This window comes from Rhinolophus sinicus, chromosome 17 (assembly GCF_057876585.1).
Source record: "Rhinolophus sinicus isolate RSI-liver-muscle chromosome 17, RSI-T2T, whole genome shotgun sequence".
Taxonomy (NCBI): Eukaryota; Metazoa; Chordata; class Mammalia; order Chiroptera; family Rhinolophidae; genus Rhinolophus; species Rhinolophus sinicus.
This window is the reverse complement of record NC_142517.1, coordinates 185,101,458-185,117,590: the sequence shown is the minus strand read 5'-3', so window position 1 is coordinate 185,117,590 and position 16,133 is coordinate 185,101,458. Positions and strand designations below refer to the sequence as shown.

Sequence of the window (16,133 nt, the reverse complement as noted above, 5' to 3'; positions counted from 1 at the left end):
GTGGGCTCTAAAGAAATAAATGTTGCATAACAACTGTTTACATTGCTTGTCTTACAATATCTAGAAGATAGAACTGTTCACTCCAAACTTTCCCCTCAGATTCTTCCTGCACACCGACATGCTAATTATTCATAAACATTGTTTTCATCATTAACTCTCTGCCCCCAAATTTTCAGTCTCTCTTTTAAATGACATCAACCTATCGGCTTTAGTATCCTTAACATTAGTAAAAGGGTTGGTTAGTATTTACTGTTATTTTCTCATACATTTTTTAAATTTACTAGAGAATAAATAGCATCTATGGCACCTAAAGAATAATACCAGCTGTTTCATATCCACACAATGGCAGTTCCTGTAATGGTTATCACCTTTCCAAGTTGTACATTAAATGCTTGGAAACGAGTAAATAAGAAACTATTAAATGTCTTTCTTCTCCATGAAGATACTTTGGACAGTTTTTCTTTCTTACCTTGAGAATTTCAAAACTAGTTTTTTGGCTGCTATGTGATTTTATCAGGCAACACCAAATTTGATATATATGTATATAATTTTACGTATACATAAAATATATGTCAATGAATGAATATGTATATGTGAATGTATATTTCAATGAAATTTAAGAATTCCTTTTTGTGCAATTAACTTCCCTGTTAGAGATACCACACAGTACTCAGTAGAAACGCAAGCAGAGTTTTTTATTCAAAGACATGGTTAACTGAGTTCCCATTCTCACCCCAAACAAGAAAAATAATTATCAGTGACTAATATTTTCATAGTATTTATACACATTTCTGGGTTTTAATCAGATTTGAGACAATCAGAAAATTTTAATATCAAGTACATACAATTTGAACATACTAAATCTTGAAACAAATGTTCTGTATATAATCAAGATGGCTGGAAACTAAGATTTATATTTTTAGATAAGCTTTATCATCTGAAACTTTGGTTTCAGTTTTAGCGATACAAACTTTGGTCTCAATTTTAGGGATATTCATTTAATGGTTAAAAAGGTACCAAACTATTTTTTAAAAAGTGTTACTGTGCAATAGAGCATTCCATGATTTATAGCTGTATGAATCCACATTTTAAGAAATAAATTAATTTTTAGTCTCTTTATTATGGAAATGATAAACATACAGTATGGAGAATGGTATAATGAATACACAAATACCCATTCATTAGATGTAATAATAGCTGCCATTTTACCTTACCTTATTCTTATGCTAAAGAATTTTAAAATTATAGTAATCATGACATTTAAACCCTAAACACTTTAGAACATATCTCTAAAAAATAAGGACATTTTGCTACATAACCACAGTATTCATAGCATACCAAACAAAATCAATGATAATCCCCTCATATAATCCAATACCCAATAAAAAGCATTTTTGAAGAAGAAATTAACTCTTATATAGAAAGGAAATACCATATACCGAGATACAACCTGGAGGGATTATATTTAAGTACTTAGTAATCTATAATAGTTTCCTGTGAAAGACAACAAAATAGCTCCCTTCCTTGAGAAAGATAAAAAGAGAAAAAAGTCTTTTCCATTAAACCATGAGAGTGAATATAAACCTGCAATTATTCAGGATAATGTATCTTTGTGTATAGGTATAACAATGGAGTAGACAGTTTATCTTGAAAGGCATGTTTTTCAAGAATAAAAATTCTTCAATTCTTTAGTTCCTACTAAAATTGGCTTTACATATCCCTCCCCACAAGAAACAGATGAATTTCAGAGCTAACGAATAAAGCAGATAAAAGTTCTATTACAGCAGACAGATCACCAATCAGTTCCCAAAAATTAGATTGCTAAAATTAGCTACTTTTGTTCACACTTTTGTTTTAAATTATGTTAAAGATTTTATAAAACTTCAAGCCTCAAACTGTATTAACTGGGTTTTTATTACTGAAAACTACTGAACTTCATTTAATAATATGAATTGCTAAGAGTTTAAAATGTACCAATTTTTCTGATTGTGCATTACCATTAGAACCTGTATGCTGAATATTAACTTACCTACAGCACGTATGATTTCCAAAGCTGCCAACCTTATTTTATAAGAATCTGTTTCTTGTCATTGTCTATAACATCGCAAAAAAGGTTATACTCTGACAAGGTTGCTAACTAAACACCAGAGTACATGGTAATAAATTTCACTTGTGTAGTTAGTACAAGGTTGATGAGAATAAGGATATTATTCTTCACCACTCGTGTGGATGAAATGGAATGTAAAAGAGGTTAACAGGAATAAAAGAATGACTCATGATTTTCTTTGTCAAAGTAATTTTATGTAGCCTCTTGGAAAGAAAGGAGCAGGACAATAATTTTGATATTTTAAAATGGCAGGGAACATTGAATTTAACTACACTTAAGATATATCAGTAGGATTTCTTCCTTCCTCCTCCACAGGAATTAACAACGTATTTCTCACCGATTTCTGTTAGCTACTTCTATTATTTAAATGTCTACCCAGATGAATAAGTGAATGATTCATATCACTGAAATATTTCATATAATTTTATGACGACATTTCAGGGAAAAATACCATTTTACCTTCCAGCAGAAAAATCTTTGACAATTATGATTAAAATACAGGAAAGTAAGAGTTCCATCAGTGAAATGAGGTCTAAGATGAGATTTTTAGTGTACCAGAGCACTTTTGCAACTTCCATAAAATATGTGTTCTATGAAATTTCTTTTTTTTTTTAAGTTTGGCATCTATTTACTGCCTATTTGTAAATAACTTTAAGACAACCTAAGGAGGTTGAAGCCATATAATGACAAATCATAAATAAGACATTTGTGGGGTTTGCAAGGACAATTAGCATGCAACCAAAAAGTATAGCCCTCAAAAACCACTGAGTCATACACCATGCCATGTGAGGTCAGATATGCCATGTGAGCTTCATGGGCAGTCCTGCAGAACCCTGCTTCTCAGAAGGGCCCTATGCTAGAAGATTACTGCGTTGAGGGGAACATAGTGAAATTCTTAAAAATTTTATTTTTGAATTTGTGTTTTTTAAGTGAAGTCAACAGGATCATGGCGCACACACTGGGGGTTTGAAGGCTCCCTCCTTGCTTCCCACACAGGTTCTCAGTGAGCAGCTCCCTATTCCCTGGGCCCCACCTGGGCACCCCTGCTGATGACCATTGCTGCCATCTGCCCAGGGAAGCAATAGGACTGCATTTGCAGGGAGCTGGTGACTGTGGCCAAGGCCTCATATTTTCATTTTGGATTGGGCCCCACAAATTATGTAGTCAGCCCTGATTGTGCCTCTTACAATAAACTCTAAAATCTTTATAAACATCATAGCTTGGACTGTGGGACATCTTTTTTCAAGTGTTTGTTTTTACGAGACTATTATCTGATTTCTCTCAGTTATCAATAACACAGTATACTAATTTAGCCAGTTCTTTTTGCTGAGGGGGCCTTTTCTTTGTTTTAAACTCTTCCCTTAGAGAATAAGATGAAACCAAAAGGAAATCATACTCTGCACAAGTTAAAAAAAAAAAAAAAAAAACAACTGTATGAGCCTGAGCAAATTCCCATACAACATAACCTTTTCAGCACAAATTTCCCTTATATAAGGGGATTGGATTAGAAAATATCCATGGATTCTCTTAAATATAACACAGTATTCCAAAAATCAATTAAAACTAAAGTAAAACAAAACTAACAAATTAATTGATCATACTTCTTACCTCGACTTAATTAACTGGCTTCAGGGGTTCTTAAATTATTATAAAACAATTTTTAAAAACTGTACTACAGAAGACCTAAAACATAAAACACAAACAAAGCTCTTTAACAAGCATCTGAAAATTTCAGGCACCCATGTTAAGAGTTCTTAAGGAAAAGTCCTAGGTACTGTTACTAAAAGGTACCAGTGACTACCTCCTTATTCTACTGCTAAATAAGTTCGTCTTTCCAGAATTAAGGATGAGCGTTCCTTCCTAGTAAACTTTGAGTCTCCAAAATCTCTACCCTTCTCCTGATCCACCCAACATGCAAAATAGAGCCTGATAGACAAGGGTATCTGAAGTAGGGTAACGGAAGTGAAGAGGTCTGATAACCATTTCTCTCTAGCATTGCCAGATTGGGGTATCTCTGTGTGCATGCCTGGCCATTGTAAAGAAGCTTACATTAGACTTAGATTAGATGATCTGTAGATTAGATTTAGATGGTCCCAACAGGGCTGGGTCAGTGTTGGGCCTGACCAAAAGATTTGGGCCAGAATCTCCCAAACTTCCTAGGGCCCTCCCAGATACATTCTCTGAATAAGAAAAAACAAACTTCTATGTAAAATTTCATCTTGGGTTTGAAACCAGATCAGTCATTGATTCTGAAGAGAACAAGATGACATTTATCTTGGTAAAATCACTGTGCTATAGAACTGCCCTATTGCTTGATTTGCATTTTCCAAAACTGTATAATTCCCACAGGGCACCATGCAGATAGAAAGATACCACAGTGCCTAATTCTTGTGATTAAACCCTGTATTGGGAATGATGAAAACCTCAAAGAGACAGACATAAAATTTATACACACATTAAGAAAGGTTGCCATGGCAACTTTGCTTGAAGATAAGTATTTTTAAATCTAAGTAAATTTAACATTCAAAACACATTTGCATCTCCCTCAAAGGTTCTGTATCAAGAATATTTTTTTAAATTTCCACTTCCTTCTGAATCTACACCTCCTTGAAAGCTTAACAAAATCCTATGAATATAACAAAGCATAGACTTAGGCACATATTTTCAGAAGGATGTGAGAAAAATCAAAGAGAAAACCAAATAACATTACCACTCAGAAGCCCTAGGCTTCTTTCTCTAATTTTTAGATTGTGAGCAGGCTACGACATATAATCTGTACAAGGTCCTTTTAAGCTCTAAAAATCAATTATCTATTAGCTGATGACCTTGCTAACACAAGCAACAAATCATGAAAGTTGAACACACCTAATGCTGCCATGTAATTAAGCAACAATTCATACAAATGACTATAATAAATATTGCTCTTTGACCTATTCAAACCAATTCTGAGCTTTATTTCTTCTCGCTCTCAAAGTTCTCCAGTATTCCTATTTAGCATCAATGTTGACAGTTTTCCTTGACAAGACGCCTACCGTGTTTCCCCCAGAATAAGACGTGGCCGGACAATCAGCTCTAATGCATCTTTTGGAGCAAAAATTAATATAAGACTGAGTTTTATATTATATTAGACCCAGTATTATATTATATTATATTATATTATATTATATTATATTATATTATATTATATTATATTATATATTATATTATATTATATTGTATTAGTCCCAGTCTTATAGTAAAATAAGACCGAGTCTTACATTAATTTTTGCTCCAAAAGACGCATTACAGCTGATGGTCCAGCTAGGTCTTATTTTCGGAGAAACACAGTAGTTTAATTATCTTGCTCATACACTAAAAAATAACAAAAATAATGGTTTGACTTCCAACAGTTCCTTGTGCTTCTTTCCCAAGGCCTGTAACAGAAGCCTTTGTGTTCTTCGTCATGTAGTCAACTACAAGTCCTTCCCGTGTCCCTTTGAGCTACTAACCTAAAGGGTCCTTGAGCTGCTTCCAAACCCAGGACCTAGAGTGCTAGAGGGTTAAGCTTTGGGACATAGGAATTTTTGGTCCTCCCTTCTGGGTGAAGCACAAAAAAGAGAACACAGTAACAATGTCACGTCTGTTTTGTTCACTGGGAATATAGATACCGAGTGCCTAGCATGAGACCTGACCCGCATTAAGTGCTCAGTAAAAATCTGCTGCTGGACTAAAGAGGTCCCATTTCTTTAGATAGGAATGGAAGTCAAGACAGGTGTATAGGAGAGAGTCAGCAGAGCTAGAGGGTGATGTGCTCTGACAGAGAGAAGAGGTAGAGGTAAGGGAGTGAGAGAATATGGAATTCAGGTGGTTTGGTTCTAAGACTATGATCATTGCTAATCTAGAGACTCTCTGGAGCATGCGTAGTTTAAGGAGCTACCTAAGATAGATGTTCCTTGAGATTCCTATCTGTCTCTTGATCATGGTGGACAAAATGGGTTCTATTCTATACAACACTACTTCCATGAAACACCGGTTTTATAGGATAATATGTATAACTGGAAAAAAAGATATCGTCATCAAATACATTTGGAACATTTAGTGTTAAAATAGGTTTCTTTAAAGAACTTCTCAGCACTTCCAATATATTAATATGCATTATAAATATGAGAAAAAATATAGTACGGAGAATCTGAGCATGAATGAATATGATCCAGAATCTCTTTCTCAAGTATCTCACAGAACAGTGTTCTATGAGACATACGTTGGGAAATAATGCTCTTGCTAACCTAATAAAAAAATTCTGATCCCTAAACAGTTCCTGGTTTAATGATGATCTGATAAGGTATAGAAGGAACAAAGGACTACTTGCTTACCAACTATTTTGACTGGTATTTTATATAACTATAGCCTATTATAAATCTATGTTCACACCGAATACAGGCATCACTGAAAGGTATCCACACAAAAGTATTCCTAAATACTTCTGGTAATGAGGTACTTAGCATATCACAAAGTAGTATAGCATTAGAGTTAGTTTGGCTACCTGGAAATCTTTGTCAACTGTTAAGTAACTTCAATAATTTCCTTTATTCTACATGCACAGAAAACCTCAGTGAAGACTTCATTTATTTATTCAAAAGTATTTATTGACTGCCTTTTTGGAGACAGGCACTTTACAATTTTATCTATAATACAGTTACAATAGTGAGATAGCACAGTTTCAGTCCTTACTATCATGTATTAAGTATTAAAACAAGAATTTGCAAGTATTTTAGATGTAAATAAGTGTGTGTGTGTGTGTGTGTGTGTGTGTGTGTGTGTGTGTTTGGTTTTTAATTACTCAACAGGGTATTTGTGACTTATTTGCTCATGGAATTTTATCACGTGCTATAACAAGATCCAGTCCCATTCTCTAGAAAGACAGCCACCAAACTGTAAACTAAATGGGGAGTGGAACTGGAAAAAGGAATGGCATTTCCTGCCTTTTGTTTGTTTCCTGGATGTTTTACAAAATGGCTCCCAACTCTAATTTTAAAATTATCTACTCATTCATATCTATTCATTATCATAAAATTCTATAAATCAAACATTAAATTGATTTCTATTTTAAATGTCTATTCCCCCAAAAAAAGAATATTCCCTGAGGCCCTTACAAGAATTAAATAACAAAGGAAAATGTTTAAACTTCATTAAGCAAAAATTAACCATATTGTTATAGTAACAGTAAGTAAAAATATATATGTATGTGAAAACGGAAGAAGTTTAAACAGTTGTACAAATGTGATTGTGATGGCAGCATTAGTGTTCTTTTTTAAGGTTTCTTTTAATACTACTGTTACAGTACTCTTTTAATCATTATCTTTAGCTATTATGAATAGTACATCATTTGAAACTTTTGCTTTTAAAGAAGAATAAAATACACCAATAAACCCCACTGAAGATATTAAGATAATTTGAAGATTTAGATGTTTTACTGTTTCTTAGCTAGTTCACCTATCTTCATTTATAGTATTCTAGCAAGAATGAAAACTATTTTAGTTTGTCACTGAATCTATTGCTATGCTCTAAAGACTAAATGAGATAGGTATATAAAGTATTTGGTTTGTAACAAATGCCTGTTCCAGTCCCCTGTTCTACTTTCAGCTTAACTAGTACTTGCAAGATTCAGCCTCACTCCTTTTTATCTGTGCAGGTCACTCACAAAGGTCCAAAGCAACATTGTATTAAGGCTTTCTGGCTGTGCTGATTTCCTCTAACTTCTGTAGTAACAGTAACTGCTTTGTTGTCATACACCCGGTCCCCTCCCAACCCAAATCCTCCCCTTCTACCTTAATCATTGGTCTTAGTAACTTTGGAAACAGGCACAGGACTGACTAAGAAGAAAAATAAGGTCACTGGTATCAATTTGTTGACATTATAAAAACCTGCCCTGAAAATAGTGTCCATTTCTCTCACAGCTATCTTCTCACAGCTACTAAACAAGTCCTTAATGCTACTGGTCATGTCCTCAGTTTTACACACTTGGTAGAAGTGTGTTTTTTTAAGTTTTTGAATCTGTCAACAAAATTACATGTGAAAAAAAGTACATTATATAGGTTAACTGTGCTTTTTAGGAATCTGGAGAAAAAATTAAGATGTCTTCAGGGAAGAATCTTAATCTGTTAGCCCCCGAATCCAAAAACAACAAAGATTTTTAAGATTTCCTCTTAAAGTTGAAATGCCATCTCAATTTGGACTTAATTATACTGGAGATTTTTCTTAGGATAGTGGAATAATTTATTTCTTAAATGCTCATTGTAACACCTAGTATATTGTTCTATGACTTTAGTAACTTAGATGTACAAAAATATAACTGTTTTAATAGACTGGATGGAGAAGTAAAGACATTTTTAAAGTTGAAAAACATAACAAGAATATCGGAAAAGGAAAAGAAAGAAAAGTAAGAAGGCCAAAAATTTGTGCCTACATTCTAAGTGATAAGAATACTAATGTTCCAGTTGTAGAAAATGCTACAAAACTTAAGAGTCCTGCTAGGGTCATGCTACGAGACATCAGTGACACTGAGGCTACTAAACTTTCAGTCATTTGATAAATACAAAGGGCCAAGTAAGAATAGTGACCATTCACTTATTTTATATATGATTAGCAATATATATTTTTAAATCCTCTTCAGGCTAATTTTCTAAAAAATATTTTGATTGTCATGTAACTATGGATAAAATGTGCTTACTTATTAGCTGATTTTTCTATCTTCTACTTTTCTTGATTCCAGTCATTAGTAGTTACAGTGCCTCATTTATTGGCAATGTGCCAACGCCCTTACTCTGGCTCAGCTGCCCTGTTTTTGCCTTGATCACTGCTGATCAAGTCTCACTTTAAAATTCCACTTATCTCATCTGATTTTACGACACTTGGTTTACATATAAATTGCCTACTCTTACCTACCACTGCCAGTTTCAAAACCAATAACAGTACTTGGATAACAAAGAAAGATGTGCTACATACACAAATACATAGAAAATGATAGGTGGGTGGGAATAAATTTACCAATTTATTTTGAAACATACCTTTCTAGAAACAACATGATGCTAGGAACTAAGAATACATTTGATTTAAAGTTTTAGAATTTAAATTATCCAGAAGTTAAATATTTTTGTCAGAAATAAAGGCTGCATCTAATTAAATTCTATTGTTAATCACTCTTAACTAGGTCTAAAATGTTAACTAACCATAAACACAGCATAAAATAACTCAATAACCATTCTTGACACTAAATTTACAAGTGAAATTCAGCAATGTCAAAAATAAGCTCATTTGCAAATATTTATCATTTTTCTTCCTTTCCTCTCTATCTGCACTTGGCATATTTCCTTCAGTTGTTTTCTTTAAAAATGTATTTTAAAAAAGAATCCTTTAAGAACAGTGTAACCAAAAATAGGGGACTAAAATACAATGCTATCAATAAAAAAGTGCTAAATATAAAACTTATCAGTACTAAAAGTGTAAATTTTGAAAGATACTTAAAATATTTTTGAAATAGTCCCAATACTTCTTTGCTTACTAGTGAGACTATTTTTCTAAAAGTTTAATAACTATTTCCTCCTGTAAAAGTTGTTTATTCATGTCTTTTGTTCATTTATCAATTGTATGTTTTCTTAGCAATTTGTATGACCTCTTTATAAGTAATATTTCATTATCTCTTTCTGTCACATATTTGACAATTATTTTCACTCACCTTTGTTTTCTTTTTAATTTGATTTTCGTAGTGCTCTCTCACTTCTTAATCATGAATTCATTATCTTAAGTATATGACATAATAATGAATAAATTTAGGAATTCTGTTTTTTCCGCAACTAAGAATTAGTGGAATAATTTAGTGCCAGTAAGATTTCCAGCAAAACAGAAGGACAGACAAGCCTCAATCTTAGTTTGTAACTCAGGAGAAGCACTTCAAAACACATTAAAAAACAACTGTATTATTTTCAAAATGATCAGAACATTTCAAAATGATGAGCTTTATATAAGTCATGAAATGAACACTATTGTCCAGAGAGGCATAAAATTAGCAAATACAAGATAGGTTACCCAATGAATTACTCAAACCTAATAACAATGATTAAACACAAACTAACTTATACTCAGAAAATAAAAATATTAATCCAAGAAATAAAATTATGGGAAGTCCTTTATTTTCCCTTTAAGGTGATTTATTGGAAGTATGAAAAGGAGTAGGATTATGTTTCTCTTTCATGATTATTCAGAAAACATGATTCCCCAAATTGTGCAAAATAATTTCTCTCTTCAGGAATATTAATCTTAGCGAGAAAGAAAACCAAGATAAAGAATACAAAAACAATGGTATAGAAAGTGATAAGACAAAAAAGTAGAAAGCTTCCCACTATCACTATTTTGATGCAGTAAGTATAAATGTGTATCATGCATCAAGAAAATTTGATATACAAAAATCCAACTTACTTAAAGTACTAGTAGGTGCTTATTGCACAATGATATTTGGTTTATAAAAAGGATTCAATGCAAATTTTCTAAGTGGTCATTTTCAACAAAATTAAATGTATAAAATATTAATATCTCTTTGAAACAGTGATCCAAGCTTCTTCCTTAGATGATGTTACCAGTTCATATTTAGTTTCAATAACTTGTCCCGCTACAGAAAACAGGTGTAGCCTCCTCACCAATACACTCAGAAGTACTGTGGTCACCATATACGCAAACCTAGTCAGGAAGAAAGTTGACTGGTTACTGAAGATTAACAATTACAATTTAATTATATAGACTGCTCATTCTCATCAACAGTGATCATCAAATTTATAAGTACAAAGTCTGACATCTTTCCTTTCACTTTACTTCCTCTATCATCTCACCTCAACTCCGGGCATTCCTGCGTGCCTGAGAATCCAAGCAAGGAGAAAGTTTTCATTATTGATTCATCATCAAACCGGTCTGGATCAAACCTAAAAGGGAGATTTGGACTAATCACAACAGAACTCCACTGGTATTTTACATATTTACACTGTAAGAATAGAGGTATGTAATAAAGTTTAAAAATTACTGAAAATAGAAACTGCTATCACATTATTATATTTAATTTTCACCTATTATTATGTTCCCCAATTACTGAATATACATAGTCTCTTTTTGCTTAGTTTATTATTCTAAAAAACAGATTGCAAAGTATATTTCATTAGAACCAGCAATGAATAAAATCGTAACGAGTTTACACCATTTTATGAGATAAAAGGATAAATCATACAAAAGTTTGTACCTTTTACCAGCTACTCCATATTTCCCCCACAACCATTCTACTCTGTTTCTATGTTTGACTTTTTTTTTAGATTACACATATAATTGACACTTGCAGTATTTGTCTTTCTCTGTGGCTCATTTCACTTTAGCATAATGCCCTCCAGGTTTACCTATGGTGTGCAAATGGCAGATTTCCTTCGTTTTTGAGGCTGAAAAATATTCTATTTTATATACACATGTATATCACATCTTTATCCATTCGTCCATTGACACTTAGGTTGTTTCCATACCTGTGAATAATGCTGCAATAAACATGAGAGTACAGATATCTCTCCAAGATGATTTTGTTTCTTTCGGATATACACTCAGAAATGGAACTGTTGGATCATATAGTAGCTCAATTTTTATCTTGAGGAACCTATTTTTCATAGTAGCTGTACTAGTTTACATTCACACCAACAGCGTACAAGGGATTCCCTTCATCCACAGCCTCACTGAGCAGCATTTGTTCTCTTGTCTTCTTGATGATAATGCCATCTTAACAGGTGAGGTGATTGATCTCTCGTTGCATTTCTCCCATAAGTAATGTTGAGCACCTTTTCATATACCTGTTGGCCATTTGCATGTCTTCTCTGGAAAAATATTTATTTAGGTCCTTTCCCCATTTTTTAATTAGGTTATTTCGTTTTGTGCTATTGAGTTATAGTTCCTTATATTTTTTGGATATTAACCCTGCATTGGATACGTGGTTGGCAAATATTTTCTCCCATTCCATAAGATGCCTTCTCATTTTGTTGATGGTTTCCTTTGCTGTGCAGAAACATTTTAGGTGACATAGTTCCACTTGTTTATCTTGAATTTTGTTACCTTTGCTTTTGGTGTCAAATACAAAAATTACTACTAAGATCTATGTGAAGGATCTTATTACCACCTGTTTTCTTCCAAGAGTTTTAGGGTTTCAGGTCTTACATTTAAGTCTTATCCATTTGCTTGGTGTAAGATAGGCATGTGGATATCCTGTTTTCCGAGTACCATTTATTGAAGAAACTATCCTTTCCCCATCGCATATTCTTGCCTCCTTTGTTGAAAATTAACTGACTACAAATACATGGGTTTATTTCTGGACTCTCCATTCTGTGTGTCTTTGTGTCTCTGATCTATTTGTCTGCTTTTTATGCCTATACCATACAATTTTAATTACTATAGCTTTGTAATATAGTTTGATATCAGAAATGTGATGCCTCCAACTTGGTTGTTCTTTCTCAAGACTGCTTCGGCTATTGTGGGTCTTTTGTGGTTCCATTTGAATTTAACGATTAATTATTCTATTTCTGTGAAAAGTGACATTGGGATTTTGATAAGAATTCTACTGGATCTGTAAATCCTTTCGGCTAGGAAGAATATTTTAACAATATTAATTCTTCCAATCCACGAACACAGGATATCTTTCTATTTATTTGAGTCTTATTCAATTTCTGCCATCAAAATTTTATAATTTTCAGTATAAAGATCTTTCACTTCTTGGATGAATTTTTCCCAAGTATTTTACTCTTTTTGATGCTAATGTGTATGGGGTTGTCTTCATTTTTCTTTCTGATAGTTTGTTGTTAGTGTATAGAAATGCAACTAAGTTTCATACAGATGGTCCCCAACTTATGATGGTTTGACTTAGGATTTTTCGACTTCATAATGGTGCAAAAGCAATATGTATAAACTACATAAGTTATTCAACACTTTATTATAAAAAAGACTTTGTTAGATGATTTTTCCCAACAATGGGCTAATTTAAGTGTTCTGAGCACATTAAGGTAGGCTAGGCTAAGCTATGATGTTCGGTAGGTTAGGTGTATTAAATGCAGCTTCAACATGAAATTTTCAACTTACAGTGGGTTTACTGGGATACAACCCCATCATAAGTCAAGGAGCATCTGTATATTCATGTTGTATCTCACAATTTTACTGAGTACTTTTATTAGTTCTAACAGTTTGGGGTGAAATCTTTAGGGTTTTCTATATATATCACCTGCAAGAAGAACCAACTTTACTTCTTCCTTTCTGACTTAAACACCCTTTATTTCTTTTTCTTGACTAATTGTTCTGGCTAGAACTTCCAATACTATGTTGAGTTAAAGTAGTGAGAGTAACCCTGTCTTTGTCCTGATCTTAGAGGAAAAATGTTTCATTTCACTGTTGAACATGATGTTAGCTGTAGGCCTCTTATATATGGCCTTATAGATGTTGAGGCACATTCATTCTATACCCAATTTGTTTAAAGTTTTCATAATGAAAGGATGTTTAATTTTGTCATATGCTTGGTAGGTTTTATGTTTCTAGGAATTTATCCATTTCTTCTAGGTTATCTAATTTGTTGGCATAAAATGGTTCATAGTAATTTCTTATGATCCTTAGAATTTGTGTCATCAGTTGTAATGTCTCTCTTTCATTTACAGTTTTATTTGAAACTTCACTCTTGTTTTCTTAGTATAGCTAAAGGTTTATCAATTTTACCTTTTCAAAAGAGCAACTCTTAGTTTCATTGATCTTTTCTATTATCTTTCTAGTCTCTATTTCATTTATTTCCACCCTGATCTTTGTTATTTTCTTCCTTTTACTAATTTTGGGCTTTGTTCTTCTTCTAGTTCCTTGAGGTGTAAAGTTAGTACATTTGAGATCTTACTTTTTACTTACTGTAGGTGTTTATTGCCATAAACTTCCCTCTTATAACTGCTTTTGCTACATCACATAAGTTTTGGTGTGTTGTGTTTTCAATTTCATTTGTCTCAAGTTATTTTTTATTTCCCTTTGGATTTCTTCTTTGACCCATTGTTCAGTAGCATGTTGTTTAATCTCCAGATATTTGTGAATTTTCCGGTTTTTTCTTATAATTGATTTCCCATTTCATACTGGATCTTTTTTTCCTAATAAAATACAATTTTTTTCTGGGATTTTGAAACATTTAATCAAAAAAGAATGTGTCGGTAGATGAGGGTAAAGGGGATCAAATACATGGTGATGGAAGGAGAACTGACTCTGGGTGGTGAACACACAATATGATTTATAGATGATGTAATACAGAATTGTACACTTGAAATCTATGCAACTTTACTAACAATTGTCACCCCAATAAACATTAATTTTTAAAAAAATCAATAAAAGCAAGTAAGAATTAAAAAAAAAAAGAATGTGACATTTTATAAGTTAGGTTTACAAACTAGACACATTCCTAATATTAGCAATTTATGTATGTATACATTGTCTAAGAAAATGAGGTTTATGAAGACATCAACAAGATATTTATTTAAGAGTTCATTATAAGCTATAGCACTTTGCAAAGAAGTATCAAGTTTAATTGTAATAAACCATTGTGAGAAAATTTACCTATATAAAAACATTAGTTAAATACAATTCTTTGGAAATATACATTATACCTACAGCTGTTTTTTCAGTGAGATTCCTCCTGTGTCCCAAAACCCCTACCATGGTAAGAAAGATGCTTGATATGATTTTAATCTTCTTAAATTCATTAAGACTTGTTTTGTGGCCAATATATGGTATGTGCTGTAGAATGTTCCATGTATACCTAAAATAAATGTGTATTCTGCTGCTGTTGGATAGGATGTTCTGCATACATCTATTATTCCATCAGGTCTAATGTATAGTTTAAGTCCAATGTTTCCTTATTGATTTTCTGTCTAGAAGATCTATCTATTATTGAACGTGGGGTATTGAAATCCCTTACTATTAATTTATTGCTACCTATTTCTCCCTCAGATCTATTAATATTTACTTCATTTATTTAGGTGTTCCAATGTCAGGTGTATAAATACGTGTAACTGTTACATCCTCTTGATGAACTGACGCATTTACCATTATATAATGATGTTCTTTGTGTCCTGTTAGTTTTTGGCTTAACATCAATTTTGTCTAATGTAAGTCTAGCTACCCTGCTTCATTTTGGTTTCCATTTGCATGGAATACCTTTTTCCATCCTTTCACTTTCAATCGATGTGTCCTTATACCTGAAGTGAGTCTCTTGTAGACACATACAGTCAGGTCTTGTTATTTTACCCATTCAGCCACTCTGTAACTTTTGATTGGAGAATTTACTCCATTTACACGTAAAAGAAATTGACAGGTATGGATATACTAATGCCATTTGGTTAACTGTGTACTAGCAGTTTTATAGTTCCTTTGCTCCTTTCTTTCTCTTTTGCTCTCTTCCTCTATAATTTGATGATTTGCGGTGGTGGAATACTTTGATTCCTTTCTCTTTCTACTTTGTGTATTTACTACAAGTGTTTGCTTTGTTGTTATCAGGAGAATTACATGAAATATATTACAATCATAACCATCTATTTCAAATTGATGACAATTTCACTTCAAATGCATACAAAATCTGTACATTTTCACATTCTCCCCCAAGATTTTATGTTTCTGATGTCACATCTTACATCTTTTTATATTGTGTATCACTAACAAATTATTGAGTTTTAGTTATTTTTAACACTTTTGTCTTTTAATCTTTATACTAAAGTTATGTTATTTACCCACCACCATTACAATATTAGAGTATTCATTTTAAATATATGAATTTACTTCTAAATGTGAAATTTATTTTTTTCATATGTTTTCATGTTACTAATTAGCATCCTTTTACTTCAGCTTGAAGAACTCCCTTTAACATTTCAGCCTTTGTTGTTCTAGAAAACTCTTTTACCTCCTTCAATTCTGAAGGACAATTTTGCCAGGTAGAGAATTCTTGGTTGGCAATTATTTCTTTCAG

At 32.6% G+C, this 16,133-nt stretch overlaps 1 protein-coding gene across 4 annotated transcripts in view; it reads right to left on the bottom strand.

Annotated features, from left to right (window-relative positions):
* Positions 1 to 16,133, bottom strand: part of CYP20A1 (cytochrome P450 family 20 subfamily A member 1) — a 59,901-nt gene that overhangs the window by 1,442 nt on the left and 42,326 nt on the right. For 3 of the 4 annotated variants that reach the window (XM_074340472.2, XM_019726861.3, XM_088794511.1), the window contains 2 exons: positions 10,969 to 11,058; positions 679 to 10,819 (listed from right to left, as the gene is read on the bottom strand). In XM_074340472.2, coding sequence (XP_074196573.1) covers positions 10,669 to 10,819; positions 10,969 to 11,058 — 241 coding nt within the window. In that variant the 3' untranslated portion in view covers positions 679 to 10,668. Of the gene's footprint in view, positions 1 to 678; positions 10,820 to 10,968; positions 11,059 to 16,133 lie in introns of those variants that run through there. The other variant, XM_074340479.2, reaches the window with a different exon arrangement.